General features: G+C 47.9%; 8 protein-coding genes across 8 annotated transcripts; 4 read left to right on the forward strand and 4 right to left on the reverse strand.

Moving 5' to 3' along the window:
- Positions 1-1,948: 1,948 nt before the first annotated feature.
- T069G_04898 (uncharacterized protein) lies at positions 1,949-2,714 on the forward strand (the record flags this gene model as incomplete). Its single annotated transcript, XM_056172108.1, has 4 exons — positions 1,949-2,017; positions 2,095-2,157; positions 2,230-2,485; positions 2,560-2,714. The coding sequence occupies 4 exons, from the start codon at positions 1,949-1,951 to the stop codon at positions 2,712-2,714; spliced, it is 543 nt and encodes a 180-aa protein (XP_056028966.1).
- Positions 2,715-3,483: 769 nt separating this feature from the next.
- Positions 3,484-5,775, reverse strand: T069G_04899 (fungal specific transcription factor domain-containing protein; the record flags this gene model as incomplete). The annotated part of the gene is made up of 5 exons (XM_056172109.1): positions 3,484-4,215; positions 4,274-4,805; positions 4,858-5,073; positions 5,142-5,385; positions 5,445-5,775. The coding sequence occupies 5 exons, from the start codon at positions 5,773-5,775 to the stop codon at positions 3,484-3,486; spliced, it is 2,055 nt and encodes a 684-aa protein (XP_056028967.1).
- An 8,716-nt stretch (positions 5,776-14,491) lies between these two features.
- Positions 14,492-16,056, forward strand: T069G_04900 (FAD binding domain-containing protein; the record flags this gene model as incomplete). Its single annotated transcript, XM_056172110.1, has 3 exons — positions 14,492-14,796; positions 14,893-15,164; positions 15,233-16,056. The coding sequence occupies 3 exons, from the start codon at positions 14,492-14,494 to the stop codon at positions 16,054-16,056; spliced, it is 1,401 nt and encodes a 466-aa protein (XP_056028968.1).
- A 1,336-nt stretch (positions 16,057-17,392) lies between these two features.
- Positions 17,393-18,496, forward strand: T069G_04901 (short chain dehydrogenase domain-containing protein; the record flags this gene model as incomplete). Its single annotated transcript, XM_056172111.1, has 3 exons — positions 17,393-17,479; positions 17,543-18,299; positions 18,363-18,496. 3 exons carry the CDS (start codon positions 17,393-17,395, stop codon positions 18,494-18,496), a joined length of 978 nt encoding a protein of 325 aa, XP_056028969.1.
- A 395-nt stretch (positions 18,497-18,891) lies between these two features.
- T069G_04902 (multicopper oxidase domain-containing protein) lies at positions 18,892-20,829 on the reverse strand (the record flags this gene model as incomplete). The annotated part of the gene is made up of 4 exons (XM_056172112.1): positions 18,892-19,975; positions 20,033-20,231; positions 20,277-20,516; positions 20,565-20,829. The coding sequence occupies 4 exons, from the start codon at positions 20,827-20,829 to the stop codon at positions 18,892-18,894; spliced, it is 1,788 nt and encodes a 595-aa protein (XP_056028970.1).
- A 1,131-nt stretch (positions 20,830-21,960) lies between these two features.
- Positions 21,961-22,929, reverse strand: T069G_04903 (uncharacterized protein; the record flags this gene model as incomplete). Its single annotated transcript, XM_056172113.1, has 2 exons — positions 21,961-22,259; positions 22,311-22,929. 2 exons carry the CDS (start codon positions 22,927-22,929, stop codon positions 21,961-21,963), a joined length of 918 nt encoding a protein of 305 aa, XP_056028971.1.
- Positions 22,930-23,696: 767 nt separating this feature from the next.
- Positions 23,697-24,926, forward strand: T069G_04904 (uncharacterized protein; the record flags this gene model as incomplete). The annotated part of the gene is made up of 1 exon (XM_056172114.1): positions 23,697-24,926. The coding sequence occupies one exon, from the start codon at positions 23,697-23,699 to the stop codon at positions 24,924-24,926; it is 1,230 nt and encodes a 409-aa protein (XP_056028972.1).
- Positions 24,927-25,509: 583 nt separating this feature from the next.
- Positions 25,510-26,142, reverse strand: T069G_04905 (uncharacterized protein; the record flags this gene model as incomplete). Its single annotated transcript, XM_056172115.1, has 1 exon — positions 25,510-26,142. The coding sequence occupies one exon, from the start codon at positions 26,140-26,142 to the stop codon at positions 25,510-25,512; it is 633 nt and encodes a 210-aa protein (XP_056028973.1).
- Between the last annotated feature and the right edge of the window lie 271 nt (positions 26,143-26,413).

Below are 26,413 nucleotides of genomic sequence, written 5' to 3' on the forward strand. Positions count from 1 at the left end.
ATATTAGTAACGTGAGAGTACTCTAGGGCATCTCTAAACAAAAATTCACAGCCATACGCTTGCATTCCTGGTAAGAAGCTCTTCCACGTCACAGAAGAGGTAGACGCAAATATGAACGTTTGGTACATCATCACCTCAAATGGATCGTAGAGAAGGTGCAGAGTAAGAGATTGCTCCATAGAAATACCAATATAGAAGACTCTCTCTTAGTTGAGTTGTAAGTTTTTGGGCTCTCATGCCACATAAAGGGGCTACCAACTTCCACCATCACCCCTTTCCCCCACAAGGCATCTTACATGTAACACGGCTACACCGACAAATGCAACAAAGAATTATCACTGATTCTAAACGTTTTGACAAGAAATGCCTCACACAGGACTAACATAGTGACTGAGCAGAGTAAAGCCTCTTATCTCCACGATCCGTTGGCCTCGGCGCGTGTAGCACATCTGGACACAACAGGAACACTGCTGAGAAGAAAAGTGATGGGAATTCGGGAAGAATATATACATGTTTTATAATCACTCGTTATCTAGAGCAATATGTATCAATAATGCTTTACTTTCTTATTGGACGATAAAGTGCCAACAGTGCTTGTGGGCGGAGAAGAGCCGCAGTTGGTATTGGCAGTTCAATCTTGACGGCGCTAACTGAACGCTGTTTCCCGTCACATCTACCTCGGACGATTTGCCTTTGTTTGGTAATTCTACCGATCCCCTTAAATCCACAACTTTGAGGCAAGCTCGTAAAGAATAGGGGGAATGGTATCACGAATGAGGGTGGCATCCAGCGTGAACAACAAAGATATAAGAACAAAGATGTAGACAAAGAGTTACCAGAAGTCCAAGTACAAGCTTCTAAAACATATTCAATTTCCTAGATTGATGTTATTTCTGAGCAGATATTGACTCCTTGGGAGCATGGAGCGACTCTATGTTTGCCTGATTCTTTGAGCTCCAGCCCGAGTTGTCCAACATCTACGACTTATCCTTTCAATGATTACAGCTATCATGGGCTATTTATGATCGTTACTCTGATTCTTCGAGTTGAATTCCTTATAATATAATCAACAAACTAAGTTCCAATTATTTTGCGAGTTTTCTGACAGCCCCTGAGTTTCTCTCTGAAAGAGTGTGCCAAGGCCGCGACCAGGCTAGGAGCGACCGAAACCAAGCTCTCTTCGGTTGCCTACGCATCTCACGCTTGTCTACCTACGATTCCATCTTCTAATCTCTGCCGTCGCAAAAAGATTGAGTCTCGGAATTAAGCTATTCTCAAGTTTTATCAAAATCGGGCGAATTCGGCACTTGGCAGGCATTGCGGAGAACCGTTGCCCGAGGTGTGGGTCCCGGGGCGGCATGGCGGAGAGCAGACTCCGAGCATCGTTGCCTGACGCTCATCTGGGAACAGAAGGGCGTTGATTGGCCAGGATGTCAGTAACCCCTGCATTAAAGTAGACGTTAGATTCATCTAGTAGGCCGGCGTGGGGGGCTCCATCTCGCAGGTCCCGATGCCACGCCACAACCATCTTAAACTCACCCAAACACCGCCCATGGGGTGTACAGATAGCAGATACAAGCGCGGGCCGAGGGCTGGCTCGGGGCATCTGTGACAGGGTTGGCGGACACTTGTCGATGCCGCTCCCATCCCTGTCTCGCAGATCCAGCGGCGCCGCATAGGCCTGCATGTGTGGTGTCTGATGAACTGGCGTCCCGATAGTTGCACGTTTCCCGGCGTGTGGATATGCGTGTATAAGACTGAGCCTCTCTCTATATGCTTTAAGATGTATAAATACCCATGCTTGTTGTGGCAAGGTCATTGGAATCAGAGCCAGCACATCAGGAACAGGCAACACAGTAGCAATAATACGCCCTCGGCATTCTCGAAAACAGTTCAATTTTGAGCATTGAGAATTTCTAGTTTAGTCCATTCAATATCTTTATCTACAATGGCTTCTGAAGACTTCGTGGCTCCTCTCGAGAGCTTCCCCACCCTGCAGCCGGCCTTTGTCATCAAGGTTCGTCTTTGGAAATCTTTCCGCACCTGGTTGGATATATCTGCAGAATAAGTCAACAAGCCTAACACACTACGCAGGTTAGCATTGCCGGTCAGTTCCCTTGTGGAGACATCTACACTGGTTCTTCCCTCGTTGGTGTTGTAAGTACATTCTTTGAATTCCCAGTTCCAGGTTCGCCGAATCAACACCCACTCACAAAAGTACTCTGATAGCCTCTTGGCTGGGGCACCTTGAAGTCTGTCGCGGGTTTCGAGCCCAAGCTGGACATGACTCTCAGCCATGGCCACGACTGGTTCCGTATTGATGCGGACAAGACCCACGCCCGCCTTAGTGTTTCTTGCATCATTTCAGACAAGGAGAACCGGTCCATCCGCCTCGAGGCCAATGGCGTCTCCCAACTGACCCCGGCCATTCTTGGGCTGATCACCGGCTCCCCCGATGCAAAGACTCCTCCTTTTGGAGATGGAAGTGAGTATTCGTGCTTCTAGTCCCCCCCTAGCGCCGGCATGGCCGTTTTGGCTAATCTCTCGTGTGTGTCCTAGTTGAGCAAATGACAATCACATCAGGCCATGAGGCCTACAAGCCCCTGGAGGGCATGATGTTTGCTTGCAGCCAGCGCTTTGCCATTAGCGAGACCGGTGAACCCCTTGCTGAGATTCGTGTTTCTCGTATCCTCTGCGGTACCGGTGATGTGTAAATTTCAAAGAGGAGTCTCACAAGTGGATGATATGCGGGGGCTTCGAGTATGATAAAGTAATGAGAGATGAATAAACCTGGTAGATTAACTACTAGCAATTGCACCCTTGCTTTTCCCAGCAGACAATACTTCGATGTGATAGAAAGAATAATCGTGGTAGATTATGTTGTTCAATAGAAAATCAAAGCTGTTGGCCCATCATGGGATGAACTTCCATTGAAACACCAAGTTAAACCGTATATTCTTGTATTGCAGCATTCAAAACAGACAAACTTATATCCACCCCCTTTTCTCTACGCTAAGACTGATGGTACTATCGGGAGACTTGTCACTGTGGCGTAGAAGGTTTCATAGAAGGACTGATCGGCATTCTAAAGCTAGCTTGATACTGAATAGGTACATATAATGCTACCTACATAAATGCAGATAATGTGGTAACCTGATCCTTGCCGCACATCGCCAAGTATGATCGACACCCACACACACACACAAGATGCAGCCGCTGCGGCTATCTAACAGAAGTAAGCAAAGAAAAAGGAACGAAGTGACGCTAATTAATCAGATACACCGCCCAAACAAAGAACAACAAAAAGTACAGGAACCAGGTGTGCGTGTACTGGTATAGATATTACCACCGATGATACTCCCCCGGCCCGGACGTTACATCATGACTCCATATGCCTAGCCCCAGGCAGATGGAAGAAAAAAAAAGAATTGAGTGAAAAAAGAACACAAGTTCTATTGAAACCATGTGCACATGTAGGAAATATCATAGCTCGTCGTCAACTGTTCGTTTCTTCCGTGTAGACCGCGCTGCCTCGGCAACCCGAGCCTCGGCCTTTTCCAGCAAACCCGGGGCGATGTGCTCAGGGTCGATAAGGTCCTTCATCGCATTGGAAAGAATGCGAAGGGAGTTGATGTAAGGAGTGGCATCATCCTCTCCATTGTAAAGCATGCGGAAGCACACTTGAATAGAAGTTGTAATTGGCCAAACAAGGAACCGGTCCAAGTGTCGGAACGTTTCCAGCTTGTTGCCCGTCAGCCGCATACCCAGCTGGACGGCCTGGACAATGTCGGTGACGGCGCAAACGCATTGAGCCACCGCATCTGTTGCGAGGTTCACTGGCAATTGATCCTTCTCGACCTTGATAAGCACCGTCTCGTGCAAATTGATCTTGAGGGCATTCAGGTTCATTCGCAGCGCAATGGAAGTCGGGTTCTCGCCACTGTTGCCGTTCATGTGCTGCGCTAGCAGGGTCGTACGGCAATGGTTGAGGGACTTGTCAATCGCATAATGCGTCTCCCAGAATGCATGGGAGGCTTCTGAATATGCGGATTGGATGTGGCTGTAGTAGCGCTGGTAGAGGCAGATCATGATGGCGTTGGCAGCAAATGAGGAAATGGGAGCCGTTTCTGTCAGGTCGAATACCTGCTGTAGTCCAGGCATCCTCTCGTTCGAGTAATCCGGGTAGTCGCTCAGACTAGGGAGCTGGACATTGACCTTTGAATTTTGTTAGCTGGGATCAAAGTAGAGATTCGCATCCAATACGTGTACTTACATCTCCATCAAAGGCTGGGCCGCCGCTCACCCGTAGGCTCGCAAATGAGTCGAAGATGAAGAGGCTCCAAAAAACTCGCCGCCTCTCCTCCTGGTCCGCTGAGCTAATCGGATGGATGAGCTGCTTACGCAGTCCCCATTGTGTACCCATGCTCGAATCCGTTTCCACAGTGTCCAACCCCATCATTTTGGAAAGCCGAATCGCGCGGCCGAGTGTCAGCCAGGCTCGGGCAAAGTTTGGCTGCTTCAGCTCGTAGAGGGTTAAGATTACGTAGGCTTGCATTATGTTGATGTTGCTTAATGAATCGCCGCTGTCCTGACGCTCGCAAATGTCCATGAGATTGCGAGCCTGTTCATAGTAGTGATCTACGTAATAATGCAGCTCAGGTACGGAGAATGCGGTCAAGGTGCCGATGGCATACGACAGCGCCTGCACTTCGACCGACGGTGACGGCTGCGACATCTCATGCTGGAAACGTGTCCTGTTAATAATGGGGATGATAGGGTGAAAAACTTCAAAGTATCGGTCGTAACTATTCATGTCAGCTTCGCGTCGCCGGTTTGGAGAATTATTTTTCAACATACAGTCCCTGCAGAATTGTGGCCGACACTGTGGGCACAGACTGGCTCGTAGATGATGATGAGATGTCAAAGAACATGGGCTCGAACTCGAAGGGGGGGTTCTCTGGCATCGCCTGGCTCATCATGATGTCCGCTGACAAGGACGTGGCAAATGCATCAAACGGTGAGAACTCGGGTGCCTCTGTAGGAGCAGTAGACGTTGTGCTCGTTTGGTTGCACCTAGTTAAAAAGGCCATGTTAATCTCTCTATTCAAGCCCCTGCGGGGATTCTTTCTGCTGTGACTTACCACTCTGATACGTTTTGCTGCACCATGCCCTTATCGTGCATCACCTCCATCTTTTGCAGATCATAAGTTGAGCCTGGTCCGGAGGCCAAGTGTGGCGGGGTCACCTCTCTCGTGGGACTGGAGTTTGGCGATGAGTTTACTATTTGCGGCGTGATATCAACATCTCCCCATGGCATCGCGTAGGAGGGTTGTCGATTCCGCTGCTGCATCAGGCGTGTCGTAGCGAGCTGCGCCTCTGCTTGTTCTGTATTTTGTCTCAGCCACGAGCCACAAAGCATGGCCTTGGGGGCGGCCAGAACTTACTGAGTCTATTGTTGAGGGTGACGAGAAACCTCGACAAGTCCATCTTGGACGGCGTCGGTTTTGATCGGCTGGAGTAGCGGCATGTTACTCCCACCTTTGCGCATCTGCTACACGGCGGATCTTGTCTGTCGCATCTGACCTTGCGGGCTCGACAGGCGTCACATGCGAGCCTTCGTAGAGATGAAGACGACGATGTCGTATTTTGCGTCGTCGACGTTGCTGGCGTTGTCAACGCCCCCTCCTCCATAGTTGTGTGGTTGTGCTCATCACCAAGAGCGCCCATGGGAGCAATTGGCTCTGCAACGATTGCCTCGTTTACCATGGATCCCATATTTGCTGTGTTTGAAACCTGTGTCTTTAATCTCTCTTGTTCAGCTTGTGGCGTTGGTCCGTCGATAGCAAGTCCGCATTGTATTAATACTCTCAATTCCCGATGATTGGCGCCTGGCCTGGCAGGCTGAGTCAAACCTGGTTACAAGGATTGGTCACTCACGCTTACACCACTAGCCTTCGTACGGAAATCATGGCGAATAACCGGCAAGGTACCAGAAAGGTACAGTTTCCGTGGGATGATACCGCAGTCTCAGCGCTTATTATCTCAGAGGAGCGTGCGAGTAACAACTAGGTATCTAGTGTACCTGGGCTGTATTGATGGGGGGTCCCGTTGTCATACGCATACGCATACATCAATATCCACTCACAAGCCCTACCTTGCCATGGGTTCCCGTCCCGCACATTAGCTAGGTACCAGCATCCTGTGTCTCTTCGCTGAATTGTCAGCTTGCTCGTTTTCCTCTTATTGTGATGATAGTCTTCATGCAACGCAACGGTATCGTTGACCTGGAGAAGAACGAGAGCGAGAGCATGGTTCAGCTGTGGGGAGCGGGGGCGGTGGTTCCATAGCTCCGGTCGGTTCGAATGGACTGGCATTTGAGGACATGGAACATGGAACATGGAGGATTCTGCACAGGTTGTCATACGGAATTCATTACTATCGGTATCTGCGACAGAAACCATCCGCTGCTTACTAGGGACTATGTATGCCAGGAGCCCAAAGCAGACGGACGTCGCCATCTCTTGCCGTGTCGCCGCTAGTGATAAGCAAAGGAATGGAAGGATTTGAGGGTCCAAAACACGCACTGACAAATTAAACGTGTCCAAGGGCCCTGTCAGCCTACATATAACCGGGTGTCTACATACACGTACCCTGCCTGGTAGGTACACTCCGTCCAGCTGCGTACGTGTATAGTTACAGTACAGGCAAGCCATGCGGCATTATGCTGCTGAGAATCGGGTCAACCCCAGGTAGCAGGGCCTTTTCTAATGAGCTTCAGCATGATCTGGAACCAAATACGAAAGCCTACCATGGACGGTACACAACAGATGCTACCTACTACCCAGTACCATGGATACTCCAAGACGCTTTGTCCAGTGCCTGCCAAGGCAGGAATTTTTTGGAGGAATCAATCCATGTACGGTATTACACCGCTTTCTTGAATATGTAACTAGACCCTACTTCCTTTGGAGCGGACTCAATCCATTCCATCTGCGGTTTACGCCGCTTTCCTGAATAACTAAAGCCCCTACTTGAAGCGGACTCAATCCATCTACGGTTTATGCCGCTTTCCTGAATAAATATAGCCCCTACGTCTTATTCTTTTTATACGGAGACGCCTCCTCCATTGTCTTGTGTGCGTGGGCTCAAAGTAATCGCCCTCCCTGTCTTGCCAGTCCCCTGTCGCGACAGCACATCTCCGTATCGCTCTCCGGGGCTGCCTCCGGGGTCTTATGCTGATGCTAAATAGACGAGCGATAGGCTTAATGGGGTGTGAGTGTGGCTTGATAGCGATGTTAGCACTTGAAGACACCACTATGTACAACAGACTCAACCAACAGGGGTCTTGGGCGAGGGCAGCGTTCCGTGGGATTCCGCGCAGTCCGAGATCCTGCGGGGAGTAGAATGGGTCATAATTGGTGGTAGGATTTGATGATTTTCTTTTATACAGGTGTCAATGCATGGAAGGTTGTGTTACACAACAGTCTGGCATTCTAGAAGTCTGCAGAAACCACCATCACGTTGACGGGAGATAGAAATGTGGCGGTATTGACACAGCGATCCATCCCAGCTACACCAGCGCCTTCATTGAGCCTTGGCGAAAGGTCAAAGGTGGAGCGTTTGACGTTTCTGCAGCAGCCGGATTTCATACATGAAAGTACTAATCTTGTATTCTGCTCTGTATGAGAACCTTGGTAGCGAAAGACCCGCCCGCCTTGCTAGGATATCTCTCTCTGTCTCTCGACCCTGGTCCGCCTACGTACATGTGCTAGTATTCATCCCCTCCACACGTGTGTATGGGTAAATGTAACAGGTACCGCGCGGAGTACACAGCGGAGATAAGATGGAGTGCTAGTCAAGTTCATCTCAACTCCTCCGTACCATTCCAGCCAGCCAAAACATATCCACTCCATTCGTTGTTCATCCATCAGTCAGTCATTGGATCACACCGCTTGCCTGTTTCTTCCAGGCCCACATGCCGTAGAGAAAGGTCTCAATTCAGCAGCCCGATTCACATCCCATGCTTCGGTTGGGTTCTCGGCCCAATTACAAAAATGCCTCACGCGAGCAAGGCATTCAAATACTACCCTCAAGTTCACATGGAAACAGAGACAACACGTGCGGGCGGACATGCAGGCACCCCCGGATCTCTCCTCCATCTCGTGAAATCCTCGGCTCTCCATTCCGATGAACCACGTTTTTGATCAGCCCGGTGTGACATGACAGCGTAGGGTCAATGCATATGCTGGCACATAGTGTTTTAGATGCAAGAACTCATGATAACCAGAGCACTGGGAAACTCCAGCGGACTTGGTCATTTGTCTTTCAATACGCCAAGACAATGACGACTGTGAGGATGCAGCACGAGCCGACAAACTAATGCTCACATGTAAGCAGAGCAACCTTGCCAATGCAGCAATCCCATGCTGCTATCAATAATTCCATCACGTCGTAACCCTCAGCTTGGTGCTTACCCGTATCTCATTGAATGGTTTCAATGTAGTATCTTTTTCGGTATTAGGCCAATCACACGCACTAAGATACGAGCAAACGCAAGTTCTCGGGCATTTCAGCACATACTTTTACCGATCCATGGATCAATGGATATGGATTATTTACATACACAGCAACACACTGCCTAAAATAGTGGATTTCTGAGCGCTAAACATGTTGCCAGCTATCTTAGGCGGCGGTAAGAGGTAGCACTGCAGTTCTGACAAAGAAAAGGCAAGAATCCTGCCTCAGCCAGCTTAAACGAGATACTGTACTTGTCCTTAGCATGGCCCGCCTTCAACTGCAAGGGCGTGTCTCTGACTGGGATCTGCCTCCCTCAATGCCACCCGTTTGCATAATCATCAACCAGGAGATTAGCCTGTGGCAGATCCCATCCTTCTGGTAGGATGTCACCTTGCCATTTCATGCTCAGCGGCTGCCATGGCGCAATGGTCGGCATGCATATTTTCACTGCGGAGCATACTGGGAGGGCTCCAGCTCCAGTTTCAGTTTCATCCAATCTCCCGGCTTAAGGGATTTTCCAATGGACGTCCCCTCTCTTGAAATGACCGATCCCGTCATGAAAGCATCGTCATGCTAGCACCAGATTTTAGGCCCAGTTCTACCCACCATCAAGGCTACAACAGATCGAGATTTAACCGCCGGGGGCTGTCGCAGATCCTCCTGCTATGGTTGCTGACTCTTTTCCTAAGCCGGAATCCCTTTCATCTATTAGCTTGGTTTTATGAAACTGCTAGTAGTGGGTTGTCAACAACATGGCGCAGATGCTATGTAGACCCACAGGTGCCAAAGGCCCGTGTTGCCCCCAAAAAAGAAATTCCCGCCTTTTCAAGTAAAAGCTTCATATTACGCTCTTTTTCTGAGTTATTTCGACTTTACTACAAATTGTGTATTGCGGGTGAAAGCCCATTCATCTATCTACACATACCACGATGGAATCTATCTCTCGCAGTGCGACATCTCCCTGTATTTGTATTTCCCATTTTTACACTAGAGGACTCCATCTCCAGCAACCTGCTGGAACCGTGCTGGCCGATGGCTCCGTGACGGCATTGTAATAAGACCGAGCATACTATTTTCTATTTTCTACTACGGGTATTATAGTCTCTAGCTTTACACAGAATCCAGGATACCACCCAGTCGCAGATATCCTTATCTCCCTACAAATCACCGGGAATGGTCTCTCTAGTCCGTATCTTTAGTACGTAATATTGCAGTAGTCTTGAGCAGGCTTCATAACACATCGTCAGTTCGCCCAATGCCAAAGCTGTTAGTATACATATTTTGGCCTACTCGGCCCTGGCACCTTGAATCATTTGCCGACGGGAGGTATTTTGGGCCGACTCGAATCCCGTACGGAGTAAATTCGCTGTGTATGGTAATGTGTAAGCCTCCGCGATTCCGCAACTTAGCTGTTCAACGCTCCGCGCTAATTGAAACCCATCTGATGCGGCTCTCCCGGGAATCGACTAGTCTCATTCTTACCCCTAGAGCACTTGAGATCTGCCGTCATACAAATGCCCTCCCATGCACAGACCTTGTGTTTAATGGCCAGTCTAGGGTGTGTTTTGTCTCCGTCAAACAAAGACCGGAGACATTTATAAGCTGATCGGAGGAGTCTCACCTATTCTTCTATCATCTACGAATATGTCAGCTGGCCCATGCTTATTCTTTCTGTCGGCATTGCCCAGTGCCCAGGGCACTGATGAGGGGAAAGCAGGGGTTGTTGTTTAGGGGTGTGGCAGAAGGGAGTTTCTTCATGGATACGTAGCTTATATCTGTTCGATACAACCTCGGTATTCGACTTCTGAAAAAAGTAAACATACGCAGCACCTACAGGGCACAGGGCATCTAATGCAGCTGCGATACGACTACCACACGATGACACGAGCTTCAGCGAGAGTTAGTGCTTAGTATAGTATTCAGGGAATGTGTCACTGGTATGGAGTACATGCAGTTATCATCACGATAACAAGATAAAAAGCAATACACAGTGTGCCACCATTTGCCTACTCCAGCACGACATTTCAACAAATGAAAATTGACATCCGTCCATCGCCTTTTCCTCATCTCAAATGCATATAAAAGACCAATACATTCTTTGTCTGCTGTTCTAGGGCCCGATTACATAAGTTCTGCAGGATTGCAGATCTTTCGTTTTCTAGCTTTTTATTCCGAGTCGGACTCTCGCTAAGCACCCGATATTTCCGGCCGTCGGAAAGCTACACGATCAATGCAGACCGAAGGATTCTGAATCCTGCGTATCACAGGGTTCTTCATTAGGAGGCGCAGCCCGTAGGAGTTACTTGCTGGCTAGTAGACCGCGCGTACATAGCATGATGTAAGAAAAACCAGATTAAGTGTTGTAGTTTATGCGCCTGTCGTATGTGAAGCGTATGAACTGTCGCGCAACTACTTCGTGAACACTAGCCACAATGACAATCGAGAACTGTACGCCTACCGCTGTATCTATTTGCATGATATATAGGGCTTCTCTAATATAATAATTACGATTATATATTATATACAAAGCTGTATTCTTACAAGGGCGCAGCGAATGTGGCAGGTGTAGGTCAGTTCCATGAGTAATAGTTGGCTGTTGTTGTTGTTGTATTTCTTAGTGCCCGTGACCACTAAGTATAAGGCTGCTGAGTGCTAGTAATAGTTGGCTGTCACATCGTTATTACTGTCTAGGTATTCTTCTTGCATCAAAGAGTTGATGTGAAGTTGAGCTAAGTGGAATATACTAAAATGGTGGGCCTGGTAAACGGCAAAAAGCTTGCTTTCCTTCAACCGCCGTAGAGTCTTCGCATCTTGTGTACAAACTGAAGCAACTGGCAGCAGATCAATGATCTATATCCTATTCATGTAATTAGGTTATGTATTTAGTTACTAAATTGCGTAACATCTATAGAAGCGCACAAGCCGTTTGTTTGTAAAAGGTCTACCAACTTCCGTCTGTTTTCATGTCAGAAAGGGTAGAGTTGCCATATATATGACTATAGATATGAATCTCAACGCTATTTTAAAACCTCACATGGAGACACACAATACCAAATGAAGAGTCAAAGTTAACAGTATTGATGTGAGTTGTCAAGAGATCTTCAATGCCGCGTTACCTCATGAGTCAATTACATCAATACACTTATAGGCGCCATAAAGTTATAAGGGCAGCCCCTTTATGTCTCCGCCTATTCAAGTAAATAAGGAAAGGCGATAATAACCTTCCCATAGAATGGTTGAACATGTTATAATCGTTTCAATATGATATGACATTAGTGTTCTAGAACAAGACCGTAAGAACGGAGGTACACGTATGGGATGTTTTTCCCACATGCGATGTCACGGTGGCGACAATTGATCTGCAAAGGGGAAGTGAGGTTGTATGCTTTACCAAATGAATTCACATTGCCACGTCACTAGGCAATTATCAATGATAGCAGCCCGGTTTGGATTCGCCAAGTAAAAAAAAAGGAGTTGCTTGCACCCCCAACACAGTCCAGTACCCCTATCCAGGCAGCAACCAACAGACCAATGACACAACCTAGTCAACGCTGGTCACCATTTCGAGGCTGACTTGCGTATTCGTGACTAAAATCCATTCAAACTGATTGTCACATACTCGTATCTACTCAGCCGCGCCTGATTAGGTATCTGTGTCCCGGTTCCGCAGTTGTTGTCGAAGAAAGCCTCTATCGGCCACCCTTTTTCTTCAACGCTCTTTGAACCATCTTCAAGGTATGATATGTATAGAAATTCGGAATCCATTAAGATATTGATCGTTTACAAGCTACTCGCATTGTTTACGTAGAATGGTACTCGCTGTGGCCTAAAATGGCTCTGCTATAAAGGGATAAAGCTAGTAAGAGCTATCTATAAATATAAGTATATTCGTAAGTAATACATGTCTATCATTCGACGGAATGAGGAGCTTACTCCTTCCAAAGTTGCCTAGTAACAAATTACTTTTACATAGGATGCCAACCTGTAATATCATTACAGGCGGTAAGGTAATGATGATAAGTTTATTTCGAGTCTACGACCTCAACGATTTCATCATTGCTCTTTTATCGTCTTCTACAAATATTGCATTTCACTCTACAAATCACAGAAGCACGAAGAAAAACAGAACTTCCCTTTCAGGATCTCTTTTCTCTGGAATACCCTATACAGAAGGCTGTTCGTATTGCAGTGTTGTTTTGCGACACTTGGTAATTCCAAGCCACACCATGAGTTTCCAGTCAAAGACGCCGCAGCTCCCGCGCTTACTTTGACGCTCCATTCCTTACAGTACGACTCGAGAGCAGGGCTGTGTATGGAGTAGCGCCTACTCTGTATTACAATATCTTTTGTAAACAAAGACCTAAAAGAAGCCTAAGTACTAGGTAGAGCAATTTGGCAAAGCGCCTGACATGGTTTAAGGCCATGGGTACGAGGTAGCTTGCAAACTCTAGCTAAGATGGTGGGTGGATGGCTGTGGATTGGTGTGTGGAGGCGCGGCCCGAGGTGGAACCCACTAAGAGTTGGAAAGTCTGGAGCTTCAATTAATATGGATTTATCTTTCGTCCGATGGCAATAAAAAACTCAGCCGTCCTATGTCCGCATGAAGCTGAATGATGAACTAATCTACTAAAAGACACAAAGCGCGCCTCCATACAGCCCAAATTTCCTGTTAGTCCAGCTCTCTTGTTCCCGATGTCTAGTACCTAATGCCGCAGACCAGAGTTGATGACTTCATTTGGGGATGAGATGAGACATGCCGGGGTTATCGGCGTCCTTATTTAATGGGTCGCGCCCATGCTATTTTGTCATCAGGCGTTTTTCGCCGTACTCGGTACTTCTAAAGTGAGGAAACAGGGGGATGCTCGGCGAGACAGGGAAATGATTTAGACAGATGTCAGATGTTGTAGTGTGATGATCATCTGCTGGTAAGCCCTAAGATAGCAAATCAAGGTGTGCACTCCGCAGGGGGGGAGTGTGGTAAGATACATGTATTCAACTGCATGTAGGCAGTTACTAATTTGGGTAAACCACTTCTCTAAATGCACGTAAAAAAAAGTCGCTATTTTGTTGAGTGTTTAAATCCAGTCGGATATTTTCCTCCGTTACTCCGCTCCGAGTAGCTATTAGGATTCTCACGCCGGTTTTGCGGCCGACACTTGTGTGTCTCTCTGCAGCCTCCTCATTGGGTTAAATCTGGCCGAGCTTACGGGAAACCCGGTCGTACCACGTGGAGCACTAATGGGATCCTACTGGTATCAGTGATATGGGTGTATGATGAATGCCGAGGCTACCATCGACATCTCTTGTTTCTAGAGTGCGGAATTCCGGACACCGAGAACCTGGAAAGAACGTCCTCCGTCAATGTTAAAGTCCGTATTTAAAGATATCGCTGTGCTATGTAAATCACATAATCTTACGTAGAAACAGCCTGCTATAACTTTTGGGATACTCTTATAAGTGGCTCATAGCGGACGTCGGGATATACACCCCGAGAATCATGAGAGACTGTCCTTGCGCCGTGGGTTTTCTGGTACCATAGATGGCCTTACCTCAGCTTACAGACTAGAATTGAGCCGTAACAGTGACATGAAGCTATACCAATGGTAGTAGATCTGTAACCCTTCGTTGGTTCATGCACCCGCGCGGTGGTAGACTCCTTCCGCCAAAGCGGGCCGAGATCATCATATTGGCAACACCCTCATAGGATGTTGTGTATCGAAGTGGTTAGTTAGATCTAGCCCCTCTAGAATAGATCGTAGCAACCAATGGAACTCTGTTCCCCTCTTCAATATATATTTGCGTCTTCCGCTCATCAGCTGTGATTCTGTCTCTTTGAAAGGCCGATCCTCCGAGCCACCCCTTTTAAACATCAACCCCGACAACCGAGTATCAAATTTTGACAATCAGCAACTAGTATCATCGAAGAACGATCTCGAATAATATTGATTGAGAAGAAGGTCCTGCTTCACTAACCATGGTGGACCAAGCAGAACGCCCCTTCCGGATTATTGTCGTGGGTGGTGGAGTGGCTGGAATAGTTGCTTCTAATGCTCTTCAGAGGCTTGGTGTCGACCATGTTGTTCTCGAGAAGTATTCCGACATTGCACCCCCTCTTGGTGCAGGTATCTCTATGTGGCCACATGGCCTTCGTGTCCTACATCAGCTAGGCTACCTTCCTGCAATCCAAAAGGCTTCTGTCCCAATTTCCCGATTTTGCTCTCGAGATCCATCTGGACGACTGATTCACGACAATCTTCTGTATACCCATGTCGAGAAGAAGTAAGTTTAGAAATACAATGTGCCGTTGACTTGGGCACTGGCTTTCTTTTGTCAAAGTACCACTATAATAAATGGATATAATCTGACTATTGCTAGCCATGGAATTGGATTTTATCCCCTAGAGCGACAAAACTTCTTGCAAATTCTCTACGACGGACTACCAGACAAATCATTCATCAGGACAAATGCCGGAGTCGAAGATGTAGCGCAATTCGCGGACCGAGTCGAGGTTAAGCTCAAAGATGGCAGTGTTGAAGTTGGCGACATGGTCCTTGGCTGCGATGGTGTCCATAGCCACATGCGAACCTTGATGTGGCAACACGCCGGGAAGACTTCCCCTGGCTTGATACCAAACACAGAGAAGACTTGTATGTTGATACACCATCCGTATCTTGCAATGTTCACTGTTGATTGTACTAACATTGTGGCACTATAGCCCTTAAAACATCCTGGAAGACTCTGGCAATGACAACGCCACCCATACCCGAGCTTGGCGACAGCTACCTTACTGTGACATACAACAGTGGAATAACATTCCTCGCAACATCTCAGCCACACGCTGTGTACTTTTTCGTCATTTTTGCTCTTGACAAGCCCTTCACTTGGCCTCACCGTGAACGCCACACGGAGGAGGAAGCTCAACTATTGGCCGAAACTATCATGGATAAACCCGTCACTGAAGAGTTGCTTTTCGGAGAAGTTTGGAGACGCCGTACTCGAGCCGTTGTCATCTCTCTTGAGGAATGTGTGATGGATCACTGGCACCATGGCAGAATTGTTCTGGCTGGTGATGCCGTCCACAAGGTTCATCCGAATATGGCTCTAGGTGGAAACTCTGCTATCGAGGGAGTGACTCGAGTGATTAACAACATCCACAACATTATGCAGACTACCAAGGGACCGAAACCAAGCGGGACAGCTTTGAGCCATGCATTTGCGGCATATGAAAAAGAGATGAAGCAGCGAATGAGAGAGCTCATGGATATCAGCAACATGGTTGCCAAGATGCATACATATGCCACGCCAGTTCACAAGCTGCTAGCCAACTGGATTCTTCCCATTGCCAATGATAGGCTCTTTGCGAATCACATGGGTGGATACCTGTCTGCAGGTCCAAAGCTCAACTTTTTGCCCTCCATTGGCTTTACGAATGGATTGATGGAATGGAAAGTGAAGCCAGACGACTATGATGAAAAGAAGAGTCTTGAAAAAGAGATTCGAATCACGACTACGATCTCCGAATTATCCATTAGCGCGTAAAATGCGCTACCTGTTTATTTGACAACTGCTCTGGGAGAGATTAACTAGAATCGCGCTTCACCGGAGCTGCACCATTTTACTTTGGGGGAACGTCTTCTAGACAGAGAAAGAAGACATTAGTGCTAGAAGGAAAGTTTCTACTGATGAATTTGAGATGAGCAGCGTTTTTGCCATGATAATATGTACAGGAGTTGGATGTCTTGAATTTGTTAATGCATTTGCTATCTTGTTGGTATCCAATTTCCTTTTATTAGAGTAAAGAATGATGAAGGCTACGTGGTCGATTAAAGAGAAAAAAAAGATAAATTATCAAGAAGCTTTATTTCACGTTCATGTCAAGCTAATGTCACTTGAACGTATAGTTCATTTAGAAGGCTATTGCCTGTGATGTTGACGAGATACGATGTACCACACTAAACATGGTGGACTTGTGTCAAGCTCTCGCAGCATCAATAATCACTGCATTCTAAAGATAGTCAAGAGCTAGCTATAATTTAGTGATTAACCATCTACACTATATGCCACTCTAGTTTCGTAGTTTAAAGTTGATGTGTTCCGAATCCACAACGGCTAGCGCCCAGCTACCGTCATGGCATTCACGGACCCTTGCATAAGAAGATGGACTTTGACGGCCGTCATTAACCTAAAAGATCCGCTCGTGGTTCTTGGCAGTAACTAAGAGCAGATCATCATGGAGATTACTCCGTAGATTGCCACGAGATGTACTCGTATAGATACCGTATTCGGCTCAACCAAGTCAACCTTCGCACAAAAGACTTGCGGTGGTATCGGCGCCAAGGTCCCTTAATGCCGTCAAATCGTCCGCATGCTTGGCGCCGGACAATCATGAAAATGGTGTGGTAGGATTAATATTTTGCGAGCACAGCCTCAATTGCCGCAGGACGGATCGGATTGGCTGATTCCCCTGTCAGGCGTGTCCACTCCGTATCTCCGAATCCTCTGCATCTAAGCTCTTCTCGGACCCCGCGTTGTCCGCACCTCCACAAAGGCCAGGAATCCTCTCGGGCACGGAGCTCAGAATCCGTGACTATGCCCAAAGAGCGCCACAAATGCTTGTGATGATGACAGCGACCCAACGGCATAGATAAGATCAATGGATGTTAAAAAAAAGAAAAAAAATTCCATATATAATGAGCTGGGTGTCAATCCTTTGCTCTGGTCTAATTCTCCCAAACTCCTCCATCAACAGCAACAAAGCCCAGTAAAAGCCCAACCCGCAAGACGCAAAGTGCTACTCGTTCCAGTTCGCCATTGACGCAAGAGCCAACACTATAGACCAACTCCCCATAGAAAAAAGGCAACAAATCTCGCCAAAATGCCTGGTACTATGAGCTTTATGAAACAGTCCTTCCCGGGCGCCCCCAAATTCACGGACAAGGATGTCCCAGATTTGACCGGAAAGGTGTGTAAAACATCCTCAGCAGCTTGCTTCCGCTTACACCATCGCTAATGCTGGATTTGATAGACTGTCATTGTCACTGGTTCCAACACTGGTCTGGGCAAGGTTATGGCCCAGGTCCTCTACTCCAAGAATGCCAAGGTCTACATGATGGCTCGATCTGAGGAAAAGACCAAGACCGCCATTGACAGCATTAAGTCAACGGTCACTAAGTCTGCTGGTGAACTCATCTACCTGAAGCTTGATCTTTCCGATATCCCAAGTGCCAAGGCCTCAGCTGAGGAGTTCTTGCGCCGCGAGAAGAACCTCCACCTGCTGTTCAACAATGCCGGTGTTGGATACCCTGAGCCTGGCAGCAAGACGAGCCAAGGTTATGAGCTCCAGCTGGGTGTCAACTGTCTTGGAACATTCACCTTCACCAAGACTCTGACTCCTGCCCTCGTCGAGACCGCTAAGACAGCACCAAGAGACTCCGTTCGCGTCATCTGGGTTTCATCTTCAGCCGCCGAGGCCATTGCTCCCAAGAACTACGTCGAGAACCTCTCCAAGATCGAGAAGATGGGTGCTTTCGAGCAGTACTGCGTCAGCAAGCTCGGAAACTACTGGCACGCTACTGAGTTCGCTGCTCGCTACAAGGCTGCTGGTGTTGTCTCCATCCCTCTGAACCCCGGCAACCTCGACTCCGACTTCTGGCGTACTCAGGGCAAATTGATGACTTGCATCCTGCGAAAGACCCTCCTGTACCCTCCCATCTACGGTGCTTATACCAATCTCTTCGCTGCCTTCTCTCCTGAAGTCACCCTTGAGAAGTCAGGCTCTTTCGGTAAGAAATCTCATTTAATCCTTTATACGGGTTAGAAACTACAGATAGCTAACTGAGATACAGTCGCCCCGTGGGGTCAGTTTTGGAACGTTTCCAAGGAGATGGTTGCGGGCTCCATTCCCAAGTCTGAAGGAGGCACTGGCATTGCCGCCAGCTTCTGGGACTGGACTGAAGCTCAGATCAAGCCTTACGTCTAATTAAAAAAGCGTTGGAGATGTGGACCATGAGACTTTGCTTTTTCTTTTTTCCTAGACTTTCGGAGTTGGAGTGGTTTAATAAATGAAGACCGGATGCTTTCTATACTCTCGAGATATTCAGCTGTGGGAGCCAGAGCTAGCGACCATGTTGCTTGATTAGGTTTATGTTGTTACGTCAAATTTGGAATCAATGATACTCTTTATTTACACTTTTCATTTCTCTTCACCTCGCTGTCTCTTGTTTATTACCTTACCATGCCCATGGCCGAACGCGAGCAATACATGTACACGATTCGCAAGCTGCATGGACGAAAATACAACACAACGCAAGTTAGAAAGCGATTATTTTTTACTGCATTAGCTTTATTGTGAAACCTTCCCATTTACTTCCATGTTCAAAATTTCCAATCCAAATATTTGTCAGGAACCGTCGGCCACTTGTCGATACCGTCCCGAATAACAATAGACATGCCTCCTAAAAGATGGTTGCTAATGTGGCAATGTAACAGCCACGCACCTGGATTTACAACTTGGTATCGCACCACAGTCCACGTCTTGGAGGTGATGGCGGGTAGCGATGCGATGCTGTCCCTACGGGGTGGGTTCACGAGATTAAAGAGCTCTGGCTTCTCCTTGATTGCTTCTTCGACAGAATCCCAAGTAAATTCGCCCTCGCCGGCGCCAATCTGGAACATTTTGTTGCTGTGCTTGTGAATTGGGTGAGGCGGCATTGGCACTGTGCTTGCAAAAAGAACAAGGTCAACCCATGTACCATTAAAGGTTGAGATGGTCACATTGTTCTGCACAGGTTCCGGGTGCCGAAATAGGATGGGTGGTTCGCTGGAGCTGTCGAGGGTGCTGGGCATGAGACGAGATGAGTTCAAGGCCCAAAGGTATGAAGCCCCATCAAGCTTCATGTTGAGTTTATACGTCACATCGGCTTTCTGTGCAATTGGCTCCGGTGGGAACGGCGCCGCTGTGGCTTGGTTGAATAAAGTTACGTTCTTTGACAACGGCACTCCTGTAATGCTGATAAATGGCTTCGACTCGCTTCCATAAGTCTTGCCGCAGTTGCTTTGTACTTCCAAGACAGCACTTCCAACAAGCACCTGTGGAATACTGATGGCATTACAGCGAATGTTGAACTTTCCAGCCTTCATGATTTTCACCATGATGCTATACCGATCGCCGTTGGTGAGGACAAGGGCCTGCACCTTCTGGGGATGAATGTATGACCCGTCCATGGCATACACCCACATATCATGCTCATCAATAGACACCATGGATGTGATGAAGTTGATGGAGCCGATGATGTTTATTGCAAGCCACTGATGAGTGGGAAGCGACGAGAGCTGTGCCTGAATGACTTCAGTTGCGCCTTTGGTTTCCTTGCAGCCGGAAAAGGCTCCAGCAGGAATGGCAGAGAGATTAGCCTGAGCCGGGTCACCCAATGCAGCGAGCGCCGCAGGAGGCAGGCATCTATTTAAACTTGCATTAGCACTGATGGATGTATAACACGGCGAAGATGCAACGTACGATTTGTCAGTCATGGCAGTTACATTGCCCATCTTTAAAAAGGCCTTTTGATCATCGCTTAGGTTGGCCGAGACTTCGGCACTGGGAAGACACTGCACATGTCCCTTGCCGTTGAACAAAATGGAATCATAGCATGAGTCCTCAACACCACTGGCCAGTGCAATGTTCCACTTCTCTTGAGATGTAAAGTGGTTAAAGTCTGCAATAGCAAGCGGCTTGACGTTACGTTCAGCCTCAATCATGCCAGCGATGGCATCGGGGTCAGAAGATATCAGATGGAAGGGCTTTGGGTCCTGTGGGCGAGGGTGAATGATGATGGGGCCATAGAGACCGTCTTCAATCTGCCCGTGAAAATGAGAGTGATACCAGAAACTGCCATATTGGGTTGCCGCGAATTCATGAACAAAGTGACCACCAGGTGGGATGGATACTTGAGAGAGTCCAGGAACGCCATCGGACCATGGTGTGCCAAACATCTCAATGCCTTTGGGAGTTAGCATTGTCTGCCAATGAGATATTACAATCGACTTACCGTGGAAGTGAACAGTAGTGTTCTGAGGTGAGTGATTCTTGACACGCACTACGACCCAGTCGTCCTGATCAACCTCGATGGTAGGGCCCGGCGACTGGCCATTGATCAAGAACATCTGCCGTGAGAAGCCATCTGGAGCGTGCTTTGCCCATGTCAGAGTAAAGTTAAACTCACGCACCCGCACGGGAGGAACATAGGCTGGGAGCGCCCATGCTGATAGCAACTGCGCAAGGAGAAGGAAGAAGATCGTGGACAGCCGCGCCATTGCGAGTTGAGCAGATCGATCAGGATGGTCTAGCCCCTAGAGACAATGGCGTCGATAACACAAAGGGAAGGGCACGTTATATCATATTATACTCGGCCAACATGTCTCAGTCTCACCACCCAAATCCACGGCTGTTCGGCGAAGACTTAGCCTCGTCATGTCTCAGATCAACACTCGTATACGGATAGAAGCTGGCGATAGGCGTCATCCGGCGGCAACTGGCCCCTGCACGCCCGCCTCCCTGGAATCGGGCCAGCGAAACAAAACAATCAGAGATACAGCATGCGTGTTGGTTGCAAAGCCTTGATTGGGACCGTGTGGTAGCCCACCCTGAATCTGGTGGATCGCGATCCGCTTTCAGCTCGTTTCGTTCGCAGGATTTAGCAAACTTGGCACCTCATAAGCGCGCCAGCGCAGCAAAACTGCAGCTACTCCTCTTAGTGAAGAATCCTCTTAGCTGATTATCCATGCCCTAAATAGCATCATTCGTCGAATTTGAACAAAAGTTTGGCTCTTTTGCAGCCTGGTGAGGTGCTGCGGCGACCGCCGATCCAGCCTGAAGGATGATTCAATGTTGGTTGTTTGCCATTGTTTTGATGATGGCAAGCATTGGCCAGGCAAACGGCAATTAATTTCGGTATTGAACGCGGGAATACGCCCAGTCTATCTGTTCGTCTTCTTCTTTCGTTTGTTTGTTGTTGTAATTTTAGGCTCAATTTTAAACTTCACTACCGCCCTCTCGAGTTAAAATAGAACCAATTTTGTATGTCGTGCCTGCAGTAAGTTTGCCTTGGGCATTGTTTAGTCCTTATTTTTTCAGGCTATAGATGTATGTAAGCGCGGCTTCATGGTAAGAAATAAGCTGATGGTTTGCTGTTGGCGCTGCGAACCGGCGGATCTGTAATTCTGGAAGGCAATAGTCTAGTATCGTATACCAATGGCTTGTTCTCGAAATGATTGCATAGTGTGAGTGTAAGACACTCTGTATCACCAATATTTGACTGATGGATGACAAACGAAAGGTCACGATGAGCTATTCTTATCAAGCCACTGTCGGGTTGGCTGGTCTATCAAGGACGCCGTTTGACAGACATGTGATGAGAAATGAAGCACATGTAATTCCTCTCCGTGCTACAAAAAGAATTCTATCACGCTGGGGTGAGCTTCGCGTGGTGCATCTTGTCTCAGAAGCCACCATCCCACGACTTCTGGCAGCCGATTACCCGGAAACACGCATTTACTGTTGTCCTCCTCCTCATTGTCTTCATTTTCCAAGGTCCAGTCCAGCACTGCCACTCGCTCATCTTCATCTCCCTTCAACTCTTCCTCCAATGCCCTCTCCATATCAGCTTTAATGTCCCCCCACGTCGTCATAGTCAACATTGTCCTGCTCCCTTCCGTTGCTCCGGGTATGACCATTACTCCTGGGGCTGCATTTCCCGCGGCTGCACCATTATGAACCGCATTTCGAATTCCCATACCCGCACCGGCCCATGGAATCTCCGTTCTCTTTGGTAAAGACACTAGCTGTGTTTCATACTGCTCAGATTTGTATGGTTCGCGGCCCCAGGTCACGCCTCCCTTGTGACGAACGCGCGGGAGCACATAGTGAATGCCCTCTAGCGCAGGCATATGAAAGTAAAGACCTCTGACGACGTTCCGCCAATGCCGTTTAATATCTTCATCTCCAGGCGCCGTCTGTCTCGGAACGTCTCGGAACCAAGCTCTCCATTCCAGTCCCACATGTAAAACCTCCTCCCAGCCGCATATCCATGAGTGGCCATCTTTGGTGCGAAGCATGTGTCGCTGATTGCGATCAAAATACAAAATATCCCGCTTCGGATTAAACCAAGGCCCCGTGCCGGGCTCTGGAGCAAGAAAGAAACCTCCATTCCGGAGAGCGGCGGCCCGGGACTCGGCGCATATGTGGAGTGCAATTGGCGGGGGATGTTTCCGGTGGAAAGTGAAGATCCTATGCCGACCGGTCATTGTCGTGTCTTTAACGTGAAAGATTCGCGCAGGGGGAAGAGTAGCCTCCCAAATGAGAGCGCGGATCTCAAAAGGCAGACCGGGGAGGTTAAACGATGCGTTTTGTGCCATGGCTACTGTAACTTGATTTGAATGAGGAATTAGATGGATGGATAGATTCGCTTCATACAAAGCTATAGCTTTATGTAGTATCTTTCTTCTTCTCAGCTCAACCCGCCGACACTGAGGTAAGGCAGCCAAACCCCTTGCTAGGCAGCCGGGTTTCCAGAAATGAAGCTGCCTGGTTGGCTTGTGGCGGCTGCGATGAGAACGCGTCGACTTTACGTAAGGCAGCAAAATGAATAAGGCGCATTTGACAAGAGCTGGAGAAGAAACGCGGGCAGCACCGCCGCAAGATTGCAGCCGCAATTGACATGGATGAGCTTGACGCCTTTGATTGGACGTAGCTGTCAATGATGGAGCGGCGAGTTCGCCATTGTCTTAGAATCTGTGTTGAGTAAACGATTGCCTAACTGCAGCAGGAAATGCTCTGTAGTTCTAATCTTGTACACCAATCACTGCCGTATTCACTATAACGCAGGAATTGAAGGATTTGTACAGACGTCACCGTAGCCAACTCCATCTCTACATATCGCAGCCGCAGAAGCGCGTAAGACTTTAGCTTTATATGTTAGTTCTTGCATGTTCGAGTTAAAATGGGAAACCACAGGCAAACAGAGCCGCACGAAACTGAGATGACGCCACGTGATGACGGCTCTCTCCAAAGACTCGCCCAGGCTATTCAGCCTGAGTCTCTAGCACGCATCTTCGTATACACTTATGCATGATTGCATCCTCCCTGCGGTCATCGCCCTGCTTCACATGGAAATTAATAGCCCATGCCTCGTAATAATGACAACTCCAATTCTCAACACCAAGTCAGCGTCAGCGCGGGCCCGATCCGATCGGCCAACTCCATGCATAAGCCATCGAGAGTGAATATCTCAATTCTCACCTTGATCGCTACCTTCATCTTCATCTTTGCGATCGTTTTTCCTTATTTTGGCATTTGGTTTCATCTTGAAGAAACCCTTGGAATAAAAATCTCCAAAGAAACGGCGACTTGCGCGCCTTTTTCAACTGTCCCTCTAAACATCACCCTCCATGACGACTCACCTTTATCACCATCTCCACTTCCTCCCTCACACGCGGCCTCCGATGGAGAAACAATTATTGAACTGTTTCAAACACTCGGAAGAACAACAATCTGGAAGAGTATCGCAAATATTAGCTTCCAGGGCGACACTTTTGAACCCGAAGGTCTCGTCCGCTTGGGTCCGGATCGTTATGTGGTCAGCTGCGGGGAGTACACCGAGCATACGCAAAAGTATCCCCATCCCATCAATGGCACCGACCGGACGCCAGGAAAAGGATTCGCCCACCTGATGACGTATAATGGTAAGGGAATACGGATTGCTGACGCGACAATCACAAGGGAGGGAGAAGAAGAGTACCACAACGGCGGGATTGACTACGATGGACGGTGGATTTGGGGGACGGTTGCGCAGTATCGGCCAAACAGCACATCATATGTTTATAAGGCGGACCCTTATACCTTGAAGCCACAGACCGTGCTACGGTACACCGATCATCTGGGTGGCATCGTCCACGATACCACCAAAAACAGACTCACGACACTCAACTGGGGAAGCCGAAATGCAACTGTCTGGACTCTCAAAGACGGAGTGGCAGCCGATTGTTCTACCGAACGGCCTCAATATACAACCCGCAACCCGAGTTACTTTGTCGACTATCAGGACTGTAAATGGCTGGGACGAAGTAAGTTTCACAGTGGCGCGAGCGTAATGCTTTGCTCTGGGGTGACCGCGCTGGATGGCGGATACAGTCTCGGTGGGATCGCGTTGGTTCATACTGAAACAATGCAACCTTTGGCTGAAGTGCCAATCATGCTTAAGAGCGCGCTCGGAGTGAGGATGACACAAAACCCGATGGATGTGAGCGTGGAAAATGGAAAGTTGCGGTTTTACTGGCTTCCAGATCAGAGAAACAGCACATTGTACATATATGAAGCAGAACCTAATAGTCCTTTTGAGTATGGTGGTGGATGAATTTATGCCTTCTACCAGACATGTTACTAATAAGTCGGAATATGGATCTTTCTTGCAGATACTGTGGTCATAAGAGCGATTCGCTGCATATTCATCATCACAGCTCCGCCATAATGGTTCCTCTGTGCACTATTTCAAAATGACTTTCATGCTTCAGAACATTCAGACAGGCTAGTCTCTACTTTTTTATGACAGAAGAACTACCTTGCCGATATCTACTGGCTCCTAAACAACTTTGGGTTCAATAGATAACCAGTCAGTCCTAATGTTGGGATTTATGCTCTTGCGTGTCCAGGCTAAAAGCAGTCATATCTACAACGCATATTTTCACAATTAGCTAAATCTGATGCATTCACTCAATCATTAGCTCTTAAGGCTCTCTTCCTTTGCAGACATTATATCTCATGGTGTTCTATTTCGTATCATACGATATTAACTTGTTATAAGATACAAATGCCGTTATCCATGCAGACATGTAAATATTCTCAGATCCCCTTTCTCAGCCATCTCTATTTTATGCGTCCCAACCTGATACTTTGTTATGAGCTTTTTTTGTCCACGTTTGGCGTGCCTCCATATAGATTTAACATGTTGGCTGGTCAACTGAGCTAACGTTGGTCAAGATTGCGACAAACTCGCATTCAGGTGGGTAGTAGGTGACCCAATCGACATATTGGAAATAGTACCATGGAGTACCGTCTTCGTTGAGATCAAAATCAGCCTCACATATCTGCATACCGTTGAGAGTGTTGACGGGCTCGTTGTGCCAAAGGTTGTACGTGTTGGTGCCCCCTGATGGCCCTAGGAGCCAGTTGGAGTCCGAGGCATTAGGAAATGATGAAGTGTTGGCAAAAGCGAGCTGGCCCACAAGAGTAGGGTGCAAAAGAGGGATTTCCGTGTAGTTTTGTAAGAAACCCTTGGGACCAAAGTCGAAGATGGTACCATCAGAGTTCTGGCCTTCACTGACAAGGACTCCATTGTCGAGGTTGGCAAGCAGAGGAGGAGAGCTGTTGTCTAGAGCAACATAGCTAAATTGGCCATCCTTGCTGGGCCTAAGTTGAAGAGGCCTGAAGTTGTTTGAGGGGATAGAGTCGTCATAGAGGTAGAATGTGAGACCCGCGGTCGTGGTTACAACATTCTGGGCACAGAGCTGTCCGGTAACTTGAGAGACGCCAGCGGCCAAAGCCAAGGCAGTTGCCATCAACTTATAAGACATGATGGAATTGGTTTACACTTTTTCGTGTTAAATGAGGAGCCAGAATAGTGTTTGTTTGGAACTCCAGGGGGAAATGGTATGAACGAGGTTGGCTTCTTGAGCTTCTTATACTTCTAGTCAACTCACGGAACGACTTAGAAGGCGCATGAAGTTTGGTGATAGATACATTGTACCACTACCGTCGGGTAGAGATGTAGTCCAGTTGAGCGCGATTAACGAGCTAAAACCTGCATCGGTATATTCACGCGGACCAGGGTGTTCTGCATGTGGA

This window comes from Trichoderma breve, chromosome 3 (assembly GCF_028502605.1).
Source record: "Trichoderma breve strain T069 chromosome 3, whole genome shotgun sequence".
Taxonomy (NCBI): Eukaryota; Fungi; Ascomycota; class Sordariomycetes; order Hypocreales; family Hypocreaceae; genus Trichoderma; species Trichoderma breve.